The 25276-nt window shown below is 35.4% G+C and overlaps 1 protein-coding gene across 2 annotated transcripts in view; it reads right to left on the bottom strand.

Annotated features, from left to right (window-relative positions):
• Window positions 1-365: 365 nt before the first annotated feature.
• LOC110445963 overlaps window positions 366-25276 on the bottom strand; it is a 61058-nt gene continuing 36147 nt past the window's right edge. Inside the window, exons 3-18 of one of the 2 annotated variants that reach the window (XM_021490875.1) lie at window positions 18695-18781; window positions 17407-17457; window positions 15490-15646; window positions 14533-14677; window positions 13541-13634; window positions 12377-12454; window positions 11610-11761; window positions 10873-10922; window positions 9914-10025; window positions 8568-8735; window positions 7799-7928; window positions 6092-6211; window positions 5329-5380; window positions 4537-4686; window positions 3015-3341; window positions 366-2263 (exon numbers count right to left, since the gene is read on the bottom strand). In XM_021490875.1, the coding sequence (XP_021346550.1) occupies window positions 2079-2263; window positions 3015-3341; window positions 4537-4686; window positions 5329-5380; window positions 6092-6211; window positions 7799-7928; window positions 8568-8735; window positions 9914-10025; window positions 10873-10922; window positions 11610-11761; window positions 12377-12454; window positions 13541-13634; window positions 14533-14677; window positions 15490-15646; window positions 17407-17457; window positions 18695-18781 (2058 nt within the window). In that variant the 3' untranslated portion in view covers window positions 366-2078. The remainder of the gene's footprint in view (window positions 2264-3014; window positions 3342-4536; window positions 4687-5328; window positions 5381-6091; window positions 6212-7798; window positions 7929-8567; window positions 8736-9913; window positions 10026-10872; window positions 10923-11609; window positions 11762-12376; window positions 12455-13540; window positions 13635-14532; window positions 14678-15489; window positions 15647-17406; window positions 17458-18694; window positions 18782-25276) is intronic. The other variant, XM_021490885.1, reaches the window with a different exon arrangement.

Below are 25276 nucleotides of genomic sequence, written 5' to 3'. Positions count from 1 at the left end.
ATGCACACAAAGGTGTACAATGTGTACGAGTTGGCCACAAATCGATGTCGATTCAGCTACGCACGCACATCTATGGCCCATACTAAACAAAGCGTAGCTGAATCGAGTCATTTCGGTACATATATAACACCTATTGTACATACGCTTACAGCGTGGCCGAATCGACCTCGATTTGTTGACAACTCACATTTTACACCTTTGTGTACATACGCCTCACTGGTCATTTGTCTGATGAAGGTGACAGAGTACATACCGTACTAGTCATCAAAATGTCAGATAGAAACACCTTACTGCAATGCAAACACTTTGATCTAGAAGTGATTAAGATTCAATTTCAAAACGTGAATGACGTATTAAAACAAAAATGTACTTCTCAATATTTATTCACCAACAACTTAAATATAAATCAAAAAGCTTTTTTACTCCAAACACCTATCCCACACAATTGTCTATGTTTAATAGAACTGATTTTAAATTATTCCCTCTATGTAAGAGACAATGCTTAAGACAACAGTCCGTACTATTTTCTTAATCTTTATTTATATAATCTTCTAATATCCGATCTACTCAATGGTGTTCCATGGTACGGATATAAATACTCTCGAAGAGAAAAGTAATACAACATAACAGATTGAGGGAAATCTCCTCGGGTGGTATGTTATTTGCGCATCATTAATTTGATAAAAGTACAGCTTTTTTGAACAATTGCACAATGACATTTAATTTTTCTTTACTTAATAACCAAATGTATTTATGATATTAGGCCTTTTAAAATCCGGATACATTAACAAACTTGTAATACCGAATATCTTAATTTCACCATATCACCATAAAAGAAAACCATCGGACTGCTACCCAATCAGCATGAACAACAGCAGCAACATGTGATATAATCCAGCTCAAATAACGCTGATTATGTGTGTCAGTGTTATATTTATAATATCACCCACACTGAAGATAAGTGCACTATTAGTCCAGCAAAATATATTAAGTTCGGACCTAATGTTAAAAGCAATTACACTGAAACATGTGAATTTGTAGAACGCTGACATTGGGAACTCTATCAGTATCGGAACAATACCACACGAATGTTAATATAATAAGAAAGCACGTTGTTGATAAAACCAAGATTTTTGCTTTGCATCTGTAACATGTATTAGCAATTGTAGGGAATTATTATCAATGATATCAATCACTTATCAATTACTTATATACAATTGTTGGAAGTTTACTAGCGTTCTTATATCTCGATTGTTCAGTCTCGAGGAAATTAATTGTTTACGTATTTGTTGGTTATTGTTTGAACTTGTTAGAATCAATTACTCGAAAAAAAAACGAATCAACTGTACATTGTAGAGTTTGGTGTTATATTGTTTAACGTCCTATTAACAGTTGAGGTCATTTAAGGACGTGACATTGTAGAGAAGACGATAAATATCACCCATTAGCGATTCAGGAACCCTGTTTGCAATATTCTTTGATATGCTTTATACTGTTTTGTGTATCTGAAATTAAGATATATAATAACCTAAGCTACGCCTACAAATATTTATCGCAGAAATGTGTCTGTAAAATAGTCGTCAAAACATCACAGAGAATTTACCACCTGTCAATGTCCACTAGTGATTACTTTCTACAGAAACTCGATTTGTGTTATAATTTAAGCACCTTTTAGTTTGTAAGCAGAATAACGCCACACCAATAACATATATTACATCATCACGGGAAAACGCGCATCCACTCACATCAGTCATGATTCCCACTTTCAGTACGAAGCATTGTTTATTGAAAATAAGCTCAGCGAGCTTTCCATTTCAGCAAGTCAATAACATAATTTTCCTTTATAACACAACGCAGATGAGGTAACATCTTGGTTTCAAGCTTTTTGTGTAAATGTTTTTTTAACAAACTCAGAGAGACACAAACCAACTATATCTTCTACACAGAGTTAGAAAATTTCTTGTCTACTTGTTGGCGTTTGTTCTTTTGTAACTGACTTGACGTGAAGTCGGTACCCTTGGGTCGAAATTGATAACAGGTCGCTGGAATTCCTCTGATAAAGTATTCCATAGTTACTATCAAATGAAGATGAGGAGACTGATGAGTAGTGCCGACAGTCCCACGTTCCATTGTTGGGCAGGAGCACCTGAGATAACTTCCTTACATGTTCCACAACAGTCGGTCTGGTATGTTTTGCACCATGCTGCAGTACGATTTCTAGAATTAGTGCACAACGACGGCAATCGGTCCCCATATAGACATTCTGAAATAGAAAATAACAGTATGCCGTTTAAATGCTTTATGGTATGCTTTCATGTTTTCTTTTATATGTATCTAGGTCACATGACATAACTCATGTGACATATATAGTCAAGTGAAGCTAGTAAAGAAATGAAAAGACTCTTACAAAATAATCAGTTATTCAGCAAATGCTTCCTACGTTTGAAGTTCCTACCTACAACTAGTTTCAGGTAATTACTACGCCTTAAACATTTTAGCATATACACACTTATTTTGGTATCTAGTGCACTTTGTAGTGCACACGAATTGAACAATGTAGTGCAATAGAAAAGGACAATGTAATGCGCTCAAGTGGATTACCCAACTTGATTCACAGACAACACTTATAAAAGTCAGTCGATGTAGTGGGGTAAAATCTTAGGTAGGTATGGACATTAAGTTAAATATCTCAATTGGGAACTTACATGTGCATAGTACATATTAGTAGTGAATCTGGAGGTGCATTTTGGGTCAGGAATTGGAACCCTCAATTTGCAGAAAAATACAACTTTTACAAATGGTATGGTGGTTTGTCCCTACTACCCCTTTTTACAACTTTTTAAAGCTGAAGGACAGGGAGATATTTAAAATATGTACTAGATGATGAAATCAAACAATCATTATGATAAAGAGAGTTATGCAATGGTTCACCAAAGTACACAAGATGGCGAATTGCATTGCACAGGCCTGTGAATTCCAGTGCACAAACATGTAAATAATAAATAATGTAATACCTGTTTCTTCATTATTCCTGATCTTGAAACAGCTATGGCAACAGAAGGATTCGATGATGCTATCGTAACACAAATGGCGGCCATTTGTATGCACAAACTCTTCACAAGACTTATCGTTGATGTCTGCTTTATCATTGCACGATGTACGCATTGTGGGCGGCTCCGGTTTGCGATCAGGCGTGACTGTGAATGTCGGAGTGGGCGTGGTCGTAATTTTTTCGCCTACATTACACGTTCCACAACAGTCTCTCTCTATGTCGCTCTCTGTACCAATCATGTTGCAATGCCAAGCTTGGCATCCCTTCACACGATCGCCATACTCACACCCTACAATACAACAGTGCATTTCAAACTATTATCTTTTTTAAATAGAGATACGTTTCAATCTTTGAAAAATATACCATAAGTCAATCTGCGTGGTGCCCGTAGTAGTTTTTTTGGCCAATGCGGGCCATCTGATTTAGCGGGCAATGTGGCAAAATGATATCAAAAACATACACAATGCGGGCTATGCGATATATCTCATATTATAGGAATTCTTCAGTTTTCTCGTCAAAATGTGTCCTTAAAATTGATTTTGTTATTCCCCGATCACCATTAAGGGTATTGGCGTCAACTGTTTCACCCGTTGTCAGTATAATGTGAAATACACCATCACATCGCCTCCAGCACATGTACACACATACACATACATAACACGCCCGTAAACATACCTCAAACCCAGTAAAACAACAACAACAACTATTCATGAATAGACGTGTTACAGACACTATATTATATCATCAATGTCAGTACTGAGTTGGGTGCTAAGAGTCGCAATTGTTGTTTACATAAAATATTGAATTGCGCTTTTTGTACCACGATGGGATATATAAAGTCAAACCAATACACAGTATAATAAAGGCTAAGTTTGTTTTGAACATAAACAGAAATTGAAAACATATTTTGTGAGTTTTTCCTTTGTCAAGTAAAGAGTGTAAATGGCCGGTGCTTGACAAAGGATACAATAGCTCTCAAAATAAGTTTTCAATTCCTGTTTGTGTTCATACCAAACTAATGAATCTTACTCCCAATAACAGTGTATCCAAATCGAATACATCGATTTCTGACATTGTTAAATGGCTAGATAACAATGTTATATATACTATAGCGATATAATCCTGACGCTGTCAATGAACCTGATATTCATTGCGTTCATCACTCTTCCGGGGCAGGAATTATACAGACTTATTTCCTTAACCTATTGATTGTTTAGAGATAAAGTTTTTTAATATTTGAACATTCAAATATCCAATTTTGTTTATAAATCAATTTTTCACTAAGACTGTAAATTCGGATTTATCTCATATTTCACACAGATAAATTTATGAATTAATCATTATATATATATCAAATAATACTAAACATAAGATATAATTATATACATATATACCAATTGCATCAAGGGTGAAGGTCATCTATAAGATCGTATTTACATTGAATGAATTTCAACCATACTATTTTACTAAGTTTTAAACTGTACCCTTTCTCCAGGTGTAATATTTGCCACACGACCCACAACAACGAGCTCGGACTTTTTCCTGGTAACAATAAGCAGGTACTTCGTTCACCAGCTCGTCACACGTTTTCGATATAAAGGCAGTCCCGGGCTGGTCACCAAGGAGACATGTTCCTGTTGTCAAACCAAATTAGGTATAGATTATAAAATATAGTTAAAAATCTATTAGGATTCGGTAGAAAGCCATTAAACGAGAATGTGGTAGACAAATTTCATTGTAAGACAATGACAACAAATAACCTCTGCTGTTACCTCCAATAATGATACAATACATGTATGTTGGTGAAAACATAGCTCTTTTTCAATGTTTGATAGTATGACGGCACGGATTTTGTGTTCAAGCCTAATTTCTTGTTCTGGTTATAAATTTATAATGAAACATTGTTTTGTCAATGATTTTGAAAAAATAAACCATTGAAGAGACTTAAAGCTGAATTCTGTTCTTAATGTTAACATTTGACTTTTTGATCGTCTGACGTGATTGAAGTTAGTAACAAGAAAGTTGGTTTGAGTACATAAGCCATACTTGACCATGAGAACGGTTTCATGAATAAGGGCCCTGATCCAATAAAGTGTCACGTCTTTCTTCTTATAAAGTGGTATAAGTTTTTCAAATCGTACATGTAGACTCTCATGATGTAAGCATTTCCTTGATTACCATTTTTTATTGATACAAAAACAATTGAAGGTCTTTATATCACTTGTTCATGAAAATATGAGCTTAAGTCTTTAGTTATATTATCATATCCAAAATACCTTGATTTTGAGGAGCATGTGGAGACAGAACACATTGTCCAGCTGAACACCACTGAAAAAAAGGAAGTATACATTTTTATTATTTAATCATTAAAAGGAAGAGCAACATCATTAAATATGTGTAACTTAAAGTATGTACAATAATGAATACTAATAACTTTTAGCATTTTACCCTAAAACTGATGTTGTTCACATTTCTGTTCTAATTTTCAGATCAGCTTGTCACCTAGGAGAAGGTAGATACTCTTTCAGAATAAAACAAGTTAAATTGTGACGTCATTACAAGTGAATGAAGAAATTCAAATACCACACGTGCTTTTGTTTACAAACAACTGTCGGTGGGGTTGTAATTGAAATGTGAGGATGGGAGCATACTAATCCTCTACCTTGAGGGTGTAACCTAATTCTTAGCAGAGCCTCGGGTTAGACAACCCACAAGCAACCTTCGGGATGAATGGTTTTTTGACACACCCTCAGGAAGAGGAAAACTCTATAAGTCGAGACTTTGTCTGTTCTCGTTTTCGACGAGTTTAATAAACAATGTTCACTGTAGAGGTTAAAATTTAACCTGCACGTTGTGCTCGACTGAAAGAGCCTGCTGGGAACACTGGGATTCATTTGGTCACTGCATTTTACAAGTTACGAAAACAAAAATTTAATTCCGTTTTTTTTTAATGTCTGATCTTTTCCTTATAAGTACAAAACAATACCCCACTTAAACGGTATATGTTCATCAATATGAAAGGTTTCTTTTCCCACTCACCTTTTTATTCCCACACGATGTACCCCTAGCAGCAAAATGCAGCACACAGTCACTATCAGTGCCTGGGTCTCTACAGTACATGGCTGTGCATATCGTACTAGCATTACCAAATTCATAGCCCTGAAATTAAATTTGATTAATTGTCATTTTGAAGGTAATAAACTAACCAATGTCAATTTTAAGTAAAGTTATGCACTCGATACTCATAAATATTAAAAAGAATTATTTCGAATTTTGTTTGTTTGTTAAATTTTACCGAGGTAGTTGTTTGTTATTCATTAATTGCATTTTTGAAAGGACGATTAGTTTACATTTCGTTTTTTGTTTTATTTATATATTTTATGACCCTATATAGAAGTTGATATCAATATTCTCCTAAGCGGAATATCGAACACCAGGTTCATTTCGGAATAGTTACAACAATAAATCCAAATTCATAGAAGTTCCTTATTACAGTCGGCTGTAATTTGATGAAGGAGCATTACAAGTCTTAACTGCAATAAGATCATTTTAAATAACTCAGATGGTATTGCTAAATGTACAATACTATTGTTGATATTCCGAACTAGGAAGAAATGTTACCCCATGGTAATTCAATTCCATGTACTACTCATGTTTTCTCTATAGTTTGTTTTCATAAGCTGACATGATTCACCTCAATTAAACGAGGATTCAATTCAATTCAATTCAATTTTATTACCGAATGCACATTGTATATGGGCATATAGAAATATACATATTGGACAAACTTCACAAATATCTTGTACAATGGCGGAGAACATATGCAATAGATGCAATTCCATACGTAACAATTTATGAAATATTTATAAGTTGGGAAAACTAAGAGCTTCTCCGAAGGAAACTTAGCGGACCCTCATGAAGCATAAATTAATTGTTTGTGATTTATACAAATAGACCTTTTGCTAGCCAAATTCCTAGATAAATAACAACAAAAATAGTAAATCTCACAATCTCAACATGAAGATAGAACGATGACTATATATTACATGGTGAACATGAACTTTTGCACTCTTTGTTAAGTATGAGACAGAGATCTCAAATCCCATTATACATTAACAAGACGTCGATAACAATATTTTGATATATCTTATATATTAAACATATACGACTTTTTTTAACATTTGCTTGAATCAAGCACTAACCTAAAATTTTATTAAGTTTTATACATTGCTATTGTGTCATATATCTTCAATTGACTTTCGGCTTACGAGTTATCTGTTGACATAATCTGAGAAGATGTCGATATAATCTATAAATATGTCGCAATAACGAATGAATTATGTCGACATATTTTTACTTTTTCCGAGAAAATTATCACTTTGGCAGGTAACTTGGTTTGTTATCATGTTAATGCTCAGATGTGACATCGACTTGCCACTTATTTATGCAAAACAAAACGAGTAGTTGACCATTCAAATTCCAAGAAATTATAACGTGACTTATATTGCTGATATTATGCTTAAATCCACTTATTATAAGCACATCACGTGAAAATGTCTTAGAAAGTGATTGGCTTACAGCAGTATATCGCGTGATAATGTCTTGGAAAATGATTGGCTAACAGCAGTACATCACGTGATAATGTCTTGGAAAATGATTGACTAACAGCAGTACATCACGTGATAACGTCTTGGGAAATGATTGGATAACAAACCCGATATAACGAGGATTATACATTGCCCTTACTCGACAGAGATAAGAAGTTGGTCCCCAGATCAGACGACACTGCTCGTCAGGATTGAAGAGTTGACCTGGAACTTCTGTTGACGACACTGCGATGTCTTCATAGCTGTCGGAAAGACAGCTGTATCCAGTTCTAGGAATAAACGAACACATTTATGATGCAAATATTCTGCACATTAATTAATATGTGTAACATAATGTCAGACAATTTTCTTATTGCAGAATTACGGATTATTTAATAGAAAACATATAAGGTGCAAACACCAGATGTTCTAACTCAAGGTTAATTCGGTGCGTGTAAGTGAAACATTTGTGTTCTTTTTCTAAAAGTATACTGAAACTCGCTTGTCTTGACTCGTTTGAGTTAATAAAACAACCTATTGAAATGGATCAAACTTTTAACCACTTCAAATATCTTTATCTGGATTGCGAGAAACGAGAATTGTAATTAAGTATAAAAGTGTATTCAACCAACTAAAACTTATTTTATTCAGATTTTTAGAAAAAATGAAATAATAAATAAGATGCAAAACGATATTTACCTCTTTAAATCCGCTATATTTGTATAACGAAATTGACATCTTTCATTCAATATATAAATAAACCAACATGGTCGGGCAGATGACCCATATCTTTTTACGTCCGATGGGGGAATCGAACCCGTGTCTCCTTGGTGAAAGGCAAGTGCGCAATCTAACCACCCGATCATTCAATGTAACATCACAGTCTGGGGTTTGCGTAAGAGTAATGCTATATGATTTATTCTATATACCTTGTGAGATTGTTGATAAACTCCCGGAAGTAGTTTACTGTGCATTGCGAGAACTTCCACTGGTTGAGTCGTCTCTCGGGTGGAATTGGTCCATACCCGGAAGACGCCATGATGTACCGATTGGAAGAGGTACAACTATTATCCTCTCCATCATGAAGAGCTCCCAGGCTGTCAAAAGTTATGAAATATATATTAAATTACCGTCGTTAACATAATAAAAGGGATAGATCATGTCCTATTTTGATTGTGTCATCAAATTGCATCGTCATTTTATACAAATATGGGGATGGGATAATTTAATGTTATTATTCCCCCGGAAATGATTCGGAGGGTGGGGGGCCATACCACATTGCCAGCGGACTGTTAGTATGGTATTTTTTTTATATTATTGTCGGGACAAATACAGTTAAGCATAACTCAATGTTTAGCAACAGTGAGTTGGGCCTCTTGTAGACCAAGCCTACAATCAATAGGGTTCTCTACATCCACTAGGGCAACCAATCAAGCATGTCAGGTTATCATAATCCGCCATATACTGTATTTAGCTATGTTTAATTTAAAAAATATCAAAGCAAAAATTATAAAATAAAGAAAGAATCCCTGAAATGTTGATGTTGATTGATAACGAAATTATCACATCACGTGATAATGCCACGTGATCGTGAAATTAACAATCACGACGGTTTCAAGTGTGGCTATCTTTAAAGTTGGTCCAGAATCAGCTATGGGATTTCCGCTTAATATTGCCATGCCAAAATATGGTTTTTCACACCACTTCCGCTAGAACATCGATTTAAAATGTCGTCGGAAAATAATAAATATGCACGCAAAATGATAATGCAGCTACAACAGTGTAACCGTACGGATAGTTCATGATACTGTCGTTAATCCTCTAATTATTTGACGTCCGGCCGACAACTGTTTAAACACAATGAACGTAGACCAGTCTTTACCTCGAGGCATGTCGATGGCGCGCGGTAGATGTGATAAGCAGGTTCGACTACCTGATCGAAGAATGGATAGGTTAGATTCAAAGGTTTTGAGTGGTCGGAGATAAATCAGAGTACGAGGATTACGGCTTATTCGAGCAATGGCAGTTCGAGTAATCCGACGATATCTTAAAAAGAATTTATAAGAACACGTTCGGGACCAAGCGAACTATCCGAGAAACGGGATATTTGAGTAATGCGAGTTCGAATTAGTGGTGTTTTAGTGTATATCAAGGCCTCTATTACCCTACCTGTGTCCTAGTTCGTGGTGTTTTAGTGTTTATCAAGGCTTCTATTACCCTACCTGTGTCCTAGTTCGTGGGGTTTTAGTGTATATCAAGGCTTCTATTACCCTACCTGTGTCCTAGTTCGTGGGAGGCTGTGCCGATGTTCTGCAATCCTCCGTGATCCTCAACAACGGAGACACTGTCACCATTGGGTCGACACATTGAACCAATGAAGGCTAGTCCTGAAGAAAGCGTATCATTATATAGTACGGAAAACCAGAATGTATTTAGTGTATCACAGTTTTTAATGTGAAAATAGTGTTAACGTATCTAGGCATTAGAATTCCTCCATAACTTGTATCATTTGATCTCTGTAGTAAGCACTGATAGGCGAATAGGTTTGTATAGTTGAAAACGCTAACATTAACCAAGCATGTGATTTGTTTGTTTGGGGTTTAACGTCCTCGCAACAACCAGGGTCACATAAGGACGAGTGCCTAATGAGACACCGCCTAAAATAGAAATTAGACAGAAAAAAGGAAGACAATAAAAATAGGGCACGAAAAATATTCTAAGTGTTGCAATAGGGGCAGTAGATCAATTAAGGTATCTTCCATGTCCACTTCGTAGAAGACACGAAAGAAAATTCCCGATTCTGCAGGTGACCCACATCAGTCACCTTCAACGATATGCAGTGGTATACAGCAGATCTATTATTGATTTCGTTAATGCCCCATTAATAGAAGACAAGGAAGAAAGCAACCCCGTTTCTACAGGGGGCACCATTAGTCGCCTCTTACGATCATGCAGTCGGATACAGAAGGCCTATTATTTCCCCGAAATTGCACGGGTTTCAAGAATGTGATCACATGCCTGGAATTATACCACATTTAACTACACATACATTTACTAATTAATGTATTACTAATACACGCTACATTTACGAACTGTTGAAATGTAATCTAAACAACTGTTTACGAATTTACGTGAAACAAATATAAACAATGACACAGCATACGTATCTGATATGAAAATAATGCTCTCCTTAGAAGACATATATCCATGTTACTGTTAAGCTTATGTATTTACCTGCAGTGTGTAGGAGTTTCGTGTTTTCGTTTGAAGAGTAAAGATCAATTCTACAAAGAAATATAGACCATTATGAATAAAGTATTAAATCATTGATAATAAAATCAATTATATGTATATAATAAAGGAGTCAACAATCGTTATCTTGTCAGATTTAGTTTAGAAAAAGTATGACTTGTTTTATAATGAAGCCATGCATCACTAAGTTTACTAACTCCCCTGTGCTTTCTCGCTTAAAATGAAATAACACGTTAAATTTTATTATTAAAGCTTAATGTTTTGTACATTAAAATTGTCTTCAATAACGCCAAAATAGTCATTTACATAAGCCTGGAAATGAGCCTGGTAGTTTATCTTTCGTTGCCATTCCCGCGCGGAAATAAACCATGATTCGTAATCGAACAAGCCCCGCCCCACATTTATATTCACACGAAAATGTGACCATCATTTCTTCATTATTATGCAACTGTTCTGATGCAGTGGTATTTATGTCATTGTAGGTAGTTTTAATAAAACATTGAAATGCTTTCAAATATATTACAAAATAACTAGTTTACTCGTATGTCAGACAATACCGCCATAATTTTTTGTATTATGATATACTCGTGAAATATACATGAGTATCATCAGGAAACCATTACATATCCTTTATTTTTGTATTTGTTTACTTCTGGTATTCGTCGTCATATGGCTGAATTTCGCTCCGTTTGATTGTCTCACAATAACATTTTATTTACCCTGTGAACAGCATGGCGTGATCGTGAGGTGGTAAACCCTTTGTGTTCTTAACCCAGAACCTAAAATCTTTCAGGGCGTCGTCAGCATTTACGTAGTCCCTGGGTTTGGCTATTTCCCTTCTGATCTCGATCCAGGGGTATGTTTCAGGTCTCTGATAAACACAAGAGAAACCATGTGTTCTTTATTATAACGTTTTATTGCATGCGTTAAATTTCTTCATTTATTAAAGTTATTACCTTCATTTCAATGCATATGTTAGGTTTCATAATAAGCGATCAAGATTTTCTTTAATATTTTTGTCATCCAGCAAATTTTGTACTCTTGATCATTCATGGTTTTATAGCAAATTCTCCTCGTTATCTATTTTTCTTTTTTATCCGTGCTACTAGTGCTGTAAATGTCGATTTTATCGAAGGTGAAGAATTTACGCAAATATAATGGCACATGCTTGTCTTCTTTTGATATTTTCATATTGTATTGTATTAAAATTATTCATTACATGTAATATAGTATCGAAGTACATTATTCATTAATCATATATTCTGGCTACTATATAGTGTTATATACACCACGATTGAATCTAGTTTTGATTTGTGATATTTATGATATCACCCACTACGACGTCAAAGGATGAGTTTCCGTCACAAATTTATTTCAGGAAAAAAGAAAACTGGTGGTATTTCTTACATGGTATGAATGTGTTTATGCTTTAGCTTAACACATGATAACACGAATGCAATCACATCCTTTACTACAGTGAACTTACATCAGCAACGATAAAGCCTGCTATGCTAATTGAAAATTTGAGGTCCGCACTGACGATGCCTTGGTATCGTAGATCTATCTGTTCAATGAAAAGAACATGAAATTGCGACATTAATGACTATCTATATTGATATTTGCCATAATAAAATCGCCACACTTTTATCAAAAATGACACCCCATCAATGAATTGTATCTAGACAGAAATGTACATTAATATAACGCTTTTGGAAGCTAATTATCTATCATATTTTGAAAATTGTTTGTTTAAATATAATTGTTTTTTATGTTTTGGGCAAAGCAGTAATTACAACATTGAAGAAAATGTGAGGTCAAATTTTCGGAGCAATCCGCTTCCTTATCAAGAAACATAAACGGTAAAACACAAAACAGTTATATTGTAAAAAGAATACTATTGACGTAAAACATAATTAATAATACAGATATGTATGAACAATTATCCCCGAAAACAGTTATACTTACCACATTGTTGACCAATAACACTGCGTGCGTTAAGCGACAAAGAGATAGAAATAGCAGGTTCATTTTCTATTTTGTTGTAATGTTGTTTGATTATAATGTAACATTTTTTTTCCTACCTGTGTTTCTTGATAAAGGAGCAGACTGCCCAAAAATTTGACAACATTAGATAGTCTTCACTGTTGTAATTACTGCCTTGCTCCAGATAACGTGTTAAGTTTTTCGTGTCCGTGAGTATCCAGTGTGAAAGGAAATTTGACCTTTTTTATTACCTTTACTTTTCTGAACCATACATACTAATTTGAGGTTTTTATATAGCGCTTTATCACAACCTAGTTCGCAGGTCGTCTCAAAGCGGTTCACAAATTATCATTCGTGGTTATAGGGCCTTTGCAGTCAGCCAATATCTTTCTCAACTCCATGGGGAGCATACAGCCGGTGCTGCCATTTTGGCGTTCACAGCTAGCAGTTAACAATCCTAGCACTGCCCAACCACGTACTCATTTACAGCCTAGTAGACTGGAACAAGCGGAGTAAACGATCTTGCTCAAAGATACAACACAGTGCTCTGACGTGACTCGAGCCCGCCACCCTTCCATCACGAGCCCTTTGTCCTACCACTAGCCTACCATGCATCAATACCCGCTGTAAAAGCATATTTTTGAAATATTTTGTCAAACTGTCTTACCTCATTTATAAAATGTGAAAAATAGCGCCGAAGGTTGTTTTTGACATTTTGGTCTTTATCATAATCATTGAATCCAATGTCTCTGTTAAGCCAACTGTAAGAACAAAAAATAAGCACATTGAACCAAATCAGTCTTGTTTATAACCTTTACATGCCTCAAAGTTTGCCTCCAAAAGGAAATGAGAAACGTTTTGCTAATTATGCAATAACCTTTACTATTTAAAGAACAGCGATCATTTCTGAATACACAAGTACTGTTCCTGAATTGTTATACTTCATTCCTACGTTGAGTAGTAAATTGGAAATATTATTACTGTATCGAAAACAGCAACAGCTTGTTACATTTTTACACGATTTCATACAGATATTATTTTACCTGAAACATCAGTTATTTCGAAAACATAATCGTCATAAAAGGGTGTCGTTTTTTTTTTCTCGAGGAAAGAGGAATTGATATTTGTTTTTCATCAATTGAATCATGTTTGTTAGAATCAAAGTATTATTTTCTGTTCAGAACCACAATGAAACTTATTAATAATAGCTAATAATATATTAATATTAATGTTTACATGAGTTAAACTTACGAGTAAACAAAAACATTGAAGAATATGTGGTGTGCCTCAAAAGAAACATGTCCAAGATTAAGAGTGAGAAAGAGTAATGTTCAAGTTGAATAAAACCTACTTACAACTTATGATAATTCTAATAAATTCTGTAAGTATAAAGTTTGCGAACAATCTTATTATAATGTAAAACAGTTTTATTCCGTCATCAAAAATGTTTTGTAATAAAAAAAACGTGCAAATAATTATTAGAATCTGAAGTAAAAATTGTCCTGGGTATCCATAAGTCAACATTGAGGAAAGTATGTAGATGACCAACAGTCTAAGTAACAATGAAAAAGCAAAGGTAGACACTGAAATCATCTTGATGTCAAAGAGTGTCTCAAGTCTGACTACATAGTTTGTGAGCTGACGTTTCGCTATACTTACTCTTGATATATCTGGTAGTCTACAACAACCAACAGATCAATTATGTACGAGCGTGGATTAACGGTTCGGCGGAAGCGGTCACTAGCTGGTTGACGTGTTGTAGGTAGCTGTCCTTCAAGGAGGATATCTGTTGGAAGGTCAGTGGCTGAAATAATGAATATTCGGAATACTTTAATCTTTCTGTTGGAAAGAAATCGGCTAAAATATTAGACAAGTTAAATTTTTGATTTATTTTTGTTGGTAGTTTAGTGGATGAAATAACAGACATGCTGATTACTAGAATATTCCTGATATGGAGTGACCAGACAAGAATAACGGACTTCATAATGAAATTAATATGTGGAATAAAAAACAATTAATTGTTATTCATGATACACAAATTATTTTCCTTTACTGTGATCTTTTATATTTGATGAGAATAATTTTGAAAGAACGTCCTTCCTATTTAATCTTATAGTGCCAATACATGCTTTATTAAGCAAATACTTTCTGGTAATTATTATGTTTTCTAAGAGTGACAATTTAGTTATCGAGACAGAGCGACAAAATGGTGAGCTTTATGTTGGTTTTATGTGCAAAATATATCATATGTTTTCTATATCAATTCTGTATTTGTCATGATTTTCTTTCATTTGTCACTGAGTAAATCACTAAAGACATTAATGATCGATTATTTCTGTATTGGTTCAGTTATTGGTCCGAAGCCTGCTATGTTGGCCTCTCTGCCTGCTACATTGGCCTGAAGCAAAAAAGTTGGCATCGGACCAGTAACTTGGCCAATACAGAAATAACCAATCATACATACTATAGCATTGAAATATAATACAGGTCATAAACATAGCTAAAAGATGTATCTCTATATTCTTGGATTGATAGGTTCATCTTTGAGACATTCGTTACTGTGATCGTTATTTCAATCACATATAATAACGTCCTGTCATATTTTAGGTCACTTACGGAGATATCTGTAGTCATGGTCTATAGGAAGGCCTCTAGGTCTTTGAGTTACCCGGTACATAGTGTTACTTGTATTTGGTGATGCTTCGTGACCCTTTTTTATAGTATCATCTACCGATAAAGTATATTGCAGGTTTCCTTCTGTAAATGTACCCATCTGAAAATAAAATCATGTTGAACTGAAGTGACAGAATATTACATTATTTGCAAAACTTCCGTAATGTTTTCTATTATAATGATATTAACAAGTCTGTATTCAGAATTACTTCACCAAACAGCCTATATAGTTTATGATGATATAAGTTTGATTGTAATTTACCGAAAGAGATTTAAGATGGCACTTATACTGAGAGATCTTTATAGTTGAGCTCTGCAGACGTTCGGTCATCTCCATGGTTTATAATCGGCGTGGGGTCGGGGGGCCACTTACGCCCCCAGTGGGTCTAGGGCAAAGCCCCTCCCCTCCTCTCCCCCGAGAGCTCATTGACTTAAGCACTGAGCACATATATTACGATTAGGTTTGAATGAGAGTCATTGCACGATTTGCTGATCGTTATTGTGCATGACTGTTTCTGACTGTTTGACTTTAAACGTATCTTATTGTCCAAATGGGGAAAAAGGATTTGGTACAAGTTATTCCGTCTTTGCGTATTGCAGAGTTATCTTCTTTTGAGAGCAGGTATTGATTGTTACGTCATTGGTTCGTGTGAGAAAATTACGTCGTTTTCTCAAAAATTGATGACGTTACTCTCACAAAATAATGACAATCAATACCTGCTCCCAAGAGAAGATAACTCTGCAATACGCAAAGACGGAATAGCAACCTATGAAGCCATCTCCTATCAACATTTCAATAACAAGTGATTACATAGACAGACAATTACAAATATTACAATTAATGGGAGAAAATCAAAAACCACATATGTGCATACATTTTATATTCTAAACCTTTCGCTGGACCTAATACAAATTTGATATATGTCTAAATAAATTACAATTTTCATCCAAAGCTAGATTTCATTACCGAATAGTAGTAACCTCAAACTTATTTGCATATTTATATTGTTAATGTATTTGAACAGTATTGTACGAGCATTACTATAAGATTGACACTCAAAAAAGAAATGACAGGCATGTTCACCACGGTGACCACAACTTCAATAGTTTTGAATCTTGGACTAAGTTTGCACGGAATAGATGATATCTAAGACAGCTGTTTGATCATCATTCATATTTTGTATTGGCTTAAAAAAGATTATGAACATTGGAAACGATATGAGGATGTGGGTGTACATGTCCTGGACTACTCTGAATTTCCATTGATACGGAGGCTGACATTTTGAGAAAAGTAACCTTGTAAACGTAAGGCTATTTACCGAGGTGAATATTAGGCCGATTCGGTCTGCATCCGACGCAGTTCCGGGACATTTATGAGAAGGATTATTTTCGTGCAATGTGGTTGCTTTTTTTTTTATTTCACGTGTTTTCGCGATTTCGTTATTCGCCGTGTTTCAAAATTGCAAAAATTGCTCCGTGCAAGGACGAATTCATCGTTAATTATAATTTTATTTCTATTTCACGTTCTTACGTGCATAGACCTCCCTTTAATACCCACATATGAGTCGATAACGAATCCAATCTTAGTTTTCACTAAAACTGAATAAAACTAACTAAAGTTTCGTAAGGCCCTGTATGCTTGTCCAATTAACTTTCTCTGTGGTTAATTTATCCCCTCTCCCTCTCTCTATCTCTTCCCCCCTCCCCCCTCTCTCTCTGTGTCTCTATATTGCTAGTTGTACATCTCTTTAGGTGGGATTGATTAATGCATTTTCTTTACTTTATCATTACTTACAGGCATGTCAAATATTTTGACCATTACAATATTATTATAACCCAATATGTCAAACAAACTCTTACCGAATACGTTGATGTTAATGGAAAATGTTTAACTTCTTTTCCAGTATCCCCCTGAAATATTCATAGTGATAGTATTCATAGTAATATCCATGTGATGTTTTGAGACACGGTCATCAAAAGTGTATTTAAAGATCGTGTCAATACGCAGCACACGCCTGTTACTACGCAGCGCATATTACGCGTGTTACTACGCAGCGCACCTTACACGTGTTACTACACAGCCCTCCTTACACGTGTTCGACACAGCGCTCCTTACACGTGTTACTACACAGCCCACCTTACACGGGTTACTACACAGCGCATATTACGCGTGTTACTACACAGCGCTCCTTACACGTGTTACTACACAGCGCCCCTTACACGTGTTACTACGCAGCGCATATTACGTGGGTTACTACACAGCGCTCCTTACACGTGTTACTACACAGCGCTCCTTACACGTGTTACTACACAGCGCACCTTACACGTGTTACTACGCAGCGCATATTACGCGTGTTACTACGCAGCGCTCCTTACACGTGTTCCTACGCAGCGCACCTTACACGTGTTCTACACAGCGCTCCTTACACGTGTTACTACACAGCGCACCTTACACGTGTTACTACGCAGCGCATATTACGCGTGTTACTACGCAGCGCACCTTACACGTGTTACTACACAGCGCTCCTTACACGTGTTACTACTAAGCGCTCCTTTCACGTGTTACTACACAGCGCTCCTTACGCCGTAATACTACGCATCGCAACTTACGCGTGTAATTACGCAGCGCACATTACGCGTGTTCCTACGCACCTTACGTGTGTTACTACGCAGCGCAGCTTACGCGTGTCAATACGCAATACACTTTAAACGTGTTCCTACGCAACGCACATTACGCGCCATATCTCTTTGAAACGTTCCACACCTTTTTAGGATACCATAACAAATCTTAGTTGCTACTCTGACATTTTGCAGGATGTTGTACATAACCGGCTACTTTTTCCGATCACATATATCAACCCTCTTCTTTTTTTTTTAGATATCTCAATGGTAAAGACGTCTTCAATAGCTAGGAAAACAATTGTATGACTGCTGAGCTTTGCTCTTGTCAAATTTCATTTTATTATCAACTTCATACTCATAAAACCATAAATGCTCAGTTCCTCCTTATAACACCCCTCAGGAACAAACGAGGAACTGATTAGTGTGTATACTTCCACTATCCTCCCAAAAGGTAAAGTATGCCATTTAGACAGATAGTGAGGTGAAAGGTGAAGATACAAAGTAGGAAAAGTGCCAACAAACTTACTATTTCCACTGTTTTGACTCCATTTTCAAGGTAACATCTGAGGGCTATCGATGCTTCGTTCTCAAGATTTTGGTAGAATTCAACATCCTGGGGTAAGAAACATGAATGAAAAGGTAAAAGAGCCATATTGGTAACGGTTATATTAAATTTTATATCAATAACGAACATCCTAGAAATTAAATATCAAACACCCCTCAGCCGATAAATTACACTACAACATAAAATGCATAATTTATTAAACTTACCTATTATAATTAAATAAACATGTTTAATAGAATGAAATAGTCTGCCGTAATATATATGTTCCTTATATATAGACATATATGAACGCATATGAAGGGTGCCATGTGCACGTCTTCAAACCCTAAATTTACAAAAACAAATTTAAGGTCAACTTTGGTAGAATAATGACAAAGGACCAGTTGATGTAATAGGTCAAAGTTGTTTGCTATCAAAAACTGACATAGCATCAGCATTTAGGAAGGCACCCCTTAAATCATACACTGCTGGAAACAGCTTGTCAAGGGCTTTATTTTTAAGGTAGATGTTTGCCCATGGGGGGCTCATTGCATGTAGGAGATTTAGAGTACCACACATGTTCCATGACCTGGATGATTTCTGTGTTCATTGGTCTACCAGATTCATGTTTTTGTGAGCTGAGTTTGACACAGTTTATACAAATATGTGTAAAGGGCCCCTATTAAAGCAGAAAAAGCCGAGGGTTCTACCTCAGTGTTGAGCTATTTGGGGATTGAACTGAACACAACGAGCAACGCAGCTAGGTCACTTAAAGTAAAATGGAAAAGATCAGAAAGTTTTTATAAGTTAGAAAGAAGAGAGAGAAAGTTATTCTACGGGAATTATAGTCAGTGCTAGGGTTACTAAACTAGCATGCTGGTATGTGGTGCCAGGACGTACATACATGTACCTGCGCAGGTTGATAGACCTTGCAAAGGGAAAGACAAAGCCACGCCATTATAGTCGTTTAACAAGCAAACCCGTCTAGATTTACAAGCTTGAAGCGAACTCGTTCATTCGTGCTATGGGACAGTATGTGTAAACAAGTTGTTTTATGAGCGAATGCGACTTGTTCAATTTTGATAACAGAGCTGTTGTGGATATAATAAACAAAATGTCTATGACACAACATGTTGGTTGGGAGATTGGCTCTTGTGTGTTTGCAGCATAACATTATATTTCACGCAAAACATATTCCCAGTAAGCTGAACGTTTTACCTCATTTACTCTCGCGTTTTATTATAAAACTGTCCTATCTATGGGCAAAGCGCACAAAAATCGAGACATGTTTTGTAAACTTTAATGTATTTTAAGCACCAACACTCACATAGACCGGTACAATGAAATATAAAGGCTCAAACACGTAACGGCATTTGTCCGGTAAGGGTGTTAGCGAAGTACTGGACACTTCAAGGAGACAGAGAAGCAAGTCTATTGATCACATTAGATGGGTGTCAGCCTGTCTCGCAGGCCTTTTACACCACAAAATGACAACAGGCTCTTGCTTTTCATTGGATTAAACACTGCCCAGTATAAACCTCACAGGTTTCGTAGTGGACCAGCCACCACAGCTTTCCACTGTTATATTCCAGAGGATCATATTCGACTGATGGGTCGTTGGGGTCGGATGCAGTCATACGATATTTCAGAATTTCGGTTTTTGATGGTTTGCAAATTTAGATTTAAAGGAGTGTGGTGATCACCTTGCATCATATATGGTTACTAGTACGTAAGACTATATGCTGATTTGTATTACTTTTTTAGCTACTATATTTAAACTGCCACTGTAGGAACATAATTTGCATGTGTTGTACAGCGGCTTTGTGTAATTTTGCAAATCATATAGGGCGCTTTTTAAATGTTGTATATTATTAGCATTATTATCTCAAATAATTATAACAAAGAGCTGCAGTAAAAAGTATCATATTATTTTTTATTCTGATAAAAGTTTAGCTAACATAATGCCGAATATTTTTGACAAAGATCCTTATATATCTGTTAGTAGAATGCTGACGTACAAATAATGAATTTGCTTCATACTCCACAATCTAGATTCACTGTCAATACCTCGCAATTGGAATTGCTTTGCATTATCTCAGATACTGAAGTAATTAATCCGTTGCTTATTAGGCAAATGCTATTTACAGAGCAAAGGATTTTTAGCTTTTGTGGTCTTTATACATCTGTCTTGGATATACAGAACATGTAAAGCTGATATATATTATATATAGCTAGACTGTGCAGTGGCGGATCCAGAGACATAGATGGGTGGTTTCCAATAGTTTTGGTCCGATACTTTTGCCGAGCGAAGCTAGGGAGTCTGCTAGGGGGGTCCGGGTTAGATATATTAGGTATGTGCCTGGGTGGTAATGTATCCACAAATGTTACCCCAAAATATAAATCAAAACTACAGAAGAATATATCGCTTTTACGTGCATACCTTTATTTCAATAATATGTATTTCACTCTAGCGAAGTATTACTTATTATATATCAAAACGAAAATCCGTATTTTTTCAGTTAAAAAAATTGACATATATTTGAGCACAGATGCAGGTCAATAAAAGCATATGAGCTGTTGTCTGTCTTTTGTGCAAGAAACATATAGCAATAACAACCAAGAGGCCCAATTGGCCTGCACCTGGTATTAATCTCACACTAGTAACCTTAAAAGTGGACAAAAATAAATCCATAGGCAAAATATCAGTTTTTTTTACTCATTGAAGTCTCTCAAAAGAACCTGTACAAATTAAGTCCTGTTTACTCAAATAATCTGAAAAGTCAACCATGTAAACACATTTGATCCATGTAACCTTGAAAGTCAAACATAAAGGACAGTCTAAGAAACGTTATAGCTCTTTATCTCATCATCAACTTGTCTGTCAAATATCACCGCCCTTAACCCTTTGTTTGGATCATCTTTGGTTTTCCATTAACTTTATACAATGTTAGAGTTGTTCCCCTTTTCTAATCATCGGGTATGTGGTCATACTTTACAACAAGATTGAACAAATGTGTAACATAACTTAATAACTTATCACCTCCATTCTCAATATGTGCATAGAGGAGGCTGTCACAACCGCCAGCTTTGTTTTTCTTTAGCTGCATACATACTGCTCTAATTCCATCATTGGTAAAACCCTCCGCCAGAAACTTATATCTGTCGTGATGAATCTTATTTTAGATATCATCAATATTAATTAACACTTTTTCGTTACTAAAAAGCTTGTTAAAATGATCACCCCAAGCTTTTACAATTTGTTCCGGTTCGCATAGGGTGGTACCATTATATTTTATTTCTGTCTGACAACCACGGGCAATACGATAGCTAATTTTGAATAGTTTCCAGAAGACATTTTGGTCAACATCTCCGGAATTATCTGTTTCAACTAATCCCTCTTTCATATATGTATCGAAAGTGTTGCGTCAACAACGTCTGACATTTGTTTTTAAAAGTTGATATTCTAAAAACACAGGATTTTCACCCCTTGGTCTCCAAGACGCAATCCAAAATGACCTCTTGGAAACCATTTCTGTATGTAAACAAGACAATCTTTATCCCCGTTAGTGTTTTGATGATTTAAAAAAAACACATGATTGACATTTTAGATTCTTTGATTACATATGACTTAATTTTATCATAAAACAAATCTCTGTCATTGAGTATCTAAAGGCATTTCTATATCGATCCATTCATCTCAGCCTTTAATTAAACTTAATCCACACGGGACTAATCACTTTACCAAACTGTTTTGGAATATTCATTCAAATTACAGAACTAGTGCTTAACTAAATCGAAGCGACTAAAAGAAAAATATCTGTCAGCGTAAGGTCACGTTGTCCTAGCAACCCTTAAATCTGAAACTGAAGTGATGTTGCAACTGTTCGTTAAAAAATTGAGGTTCCCTGTGATTTAAATAATTGATTGTTTAAAATGTTATAGAAGATGTTAAAATTAGTGAATTATTCAATTAATTCATTTGAGTTTAACCTACAGGTGATTTACATAGCCAGTACATGTGTCATCATGGGACACATCATTAGCACCTGGTCACCTTCTACACCTACTGATAGGACTATGCCTTACCTGGAAGTGTCGGGGTACACTCAGTAGGCCCAAAAAAGGGAAGGGGTTGGAGAGGCTTAAAATCGAAATCGAACTCATATAATTTATTTTTTCCTCATAAATCTCCCTGAAAACAGGCAACTTGAGGTGAATTTATATTCCGCTTCACTTTTTATCTGTATACATGTATGCTTTTGTATGCTATAATATAATATTATTCCGGAATGTTTTATATCCTTATATTTTTTATTGATATAATTTGACTCAGTAAAGCATTTTTTAATTACCTGTGATGAAACTTAGGAATCAAACATATTTGCCATTTCTAATATAAAAAGAATATCGAATTACTTGTTGTTTTAATTATTAATATTTCTAAAAAAATACTTTTCTTGTCTCAATTTTTCGTTAGAGTTCATGAAATATGGTATCAATGCTCATAAAACATTTTCAAGAAAAGCAGAATGATCACAATGGGACATCGTACACACTACGTGGTATCGTATATATCGTATGTATATTAATCGGCTCAACAGAAAGGTGTTAATGTGGGCGAACAACAAAAGCGGACAAATCTGTCGTAATTAGAACTTCCGGCTAAACGAACGTTTCCGTACGTTGGAATTTCCCAAAAATGAATTAGTGACCAGGATTATAGTTTAACAAGATTGTTATCAAGTCAAAAGTAACCTCGAAAATTTTGCTCAAAATTGGAAATCATGTATAACAAGGGGATGTGGTAAAGATAAAATAAGAACGTATCAGACATTTAAACATGATTTTATTACAGAACAATACATATATAGTGTAATGGCTACTGACTCACATAGTGCCCTATCAAACTTCATTATAAATCAGTTTATTTTGGTATCTTAAATTATTTTAAACTTTTACATGACGTATAGCTTTAAAAGCCTTCATAGTTATATATATAGTCTCTTGTAACCCTGTATAGAATAGCTCCTAATTCAGTTTAGAAAAGGATATTGTAATCGTACATTTGTTTTTAATGAGGATGACACTCAAATGAATTATTTGAATAATTTAATTAATTTGAGCAATTTACTCTAAGACTTGAAAAACAGACACTTGCTACAGCTATTATAAATTAATTTACTGACATATGAATGTATTTTCAGTTAGTTATATTCGCCATCTTCGATTGTGTAAAGTATAAACCGGAAAACGGAATGAAAATCCGGATTTAATATTTTTAAAGGAGTAAGAACCCAACTGAAAGTGCTGTTTTTATCTTTGAATTTAAAGGAAGTAAAAACATTGTTGATTTAATTGAAACGTTTTCTTTTACCATGATAAGAAGGGTGAGGTGAATTTTTTTTCATGGATATCTCTTCCCCATGTGAAATTAACAGCTTTAGAAATTGTTTCTCCTATAAACTATTTGAAATGAGGATAAGATAAGAAGTACTTATGTGAAGATAAGAAACACACGTTTCCATAATATTTTTTTCAGAATATCTAAATAATTATATTGCTGAAACGCTGTACATAGGAAGCATTTTTCCTTTTAGAGTTTGCACTGTAGTGCACTGGAGTACACACTCTTCTGTACTAGAGTTTACATCGTTGTGCGCTGGAGTATACAATCTTCTGTACTAGAGTTTACACTGTAGTGCGCTGGAGTATACAATCTTCTGTACTAGAGTTTACACTGTAGTGCGCTGGAGTATACAATCTTCTGTACTAGAGTTTACACTGTAGTGCGCTGGAGTATACAATCTTCTGTACTAGAGTTTACACTGTAGTGCGCTGGAGTATACAATCTTCTGTACTAGAGTTTACACTGTAGTGCGCTGGAGTATACAATCTTCTGTACTAGAGTTTACACTGTAGTGCGCTGGAGTATACAATCTTCTGTACTAGAGTTTACACTGTAGTGCGCTGGAGTATACAATCTTCTGTACTAGAGTTTACACTGTAGTGCGCTGGAGTATACAATCTTCTGTACTAGATTTTATCGCTGTAGTCCACTGAAGTATACAACCTTCTGCACTAGAGTTTACGCTGTAGTGCGCTGGAGTATACCAGCTTCTTCACTAGAGTTTATCGCTGTAGTGCACTGGAGTATACAATCTTCTGTACTAGAGTTTAAATTGTTGTGCGCTGGAGTATACAACCTTTTGTACTAGAGTTTACACTGTAGTGCACTGGAGTATACAATCTGCTGTACTTGAGTTTACACTGTAGTGCGCTGGATTATATAAGCTTCTGTACTAGAGGTTACATTGTTGTGCGCTGGAGTATATAACCTTCTGTACTAGAGTTTACACTGTAGTGCGCTGGAGCATACAATTTTCTGTACTAGAGTTTACATTGTTGTGCGCTGGAGTATACAACCTTTTGTACTAGAGTTTACACTGTAGTGCGCTGGATTATATAAGCTTCTGTACTAGAGGTTACATTGTTGTGCGCTGGAGTATATAACCTTCTGTACTAGAGTTTACATTGTTGTGCGCTGGAGTATACAACCTTTTGTAC

This window comes from Mizuhopecten yessoensis, unplaced genomic scaffold (genome assembly GCF_002113885.1).
Source record: "Mizuhopecten yessoensis strain PY_sf001 unplaced genomic scaffold, ASM211388v2 scaffold267, whole genome shotgun sequence".
NCBI lineage: Eukaryota > Metazoa > Mollusca > Bivalvia > Pectinida > Pectinidae > Mizuhopecten > Mizuhopecten yessoensis.
The sequence above is the reverse complement of the archived record's forward strand: the minus strand, read 5'-3'. Positions and strand labels throughout refer to the sequence as shown.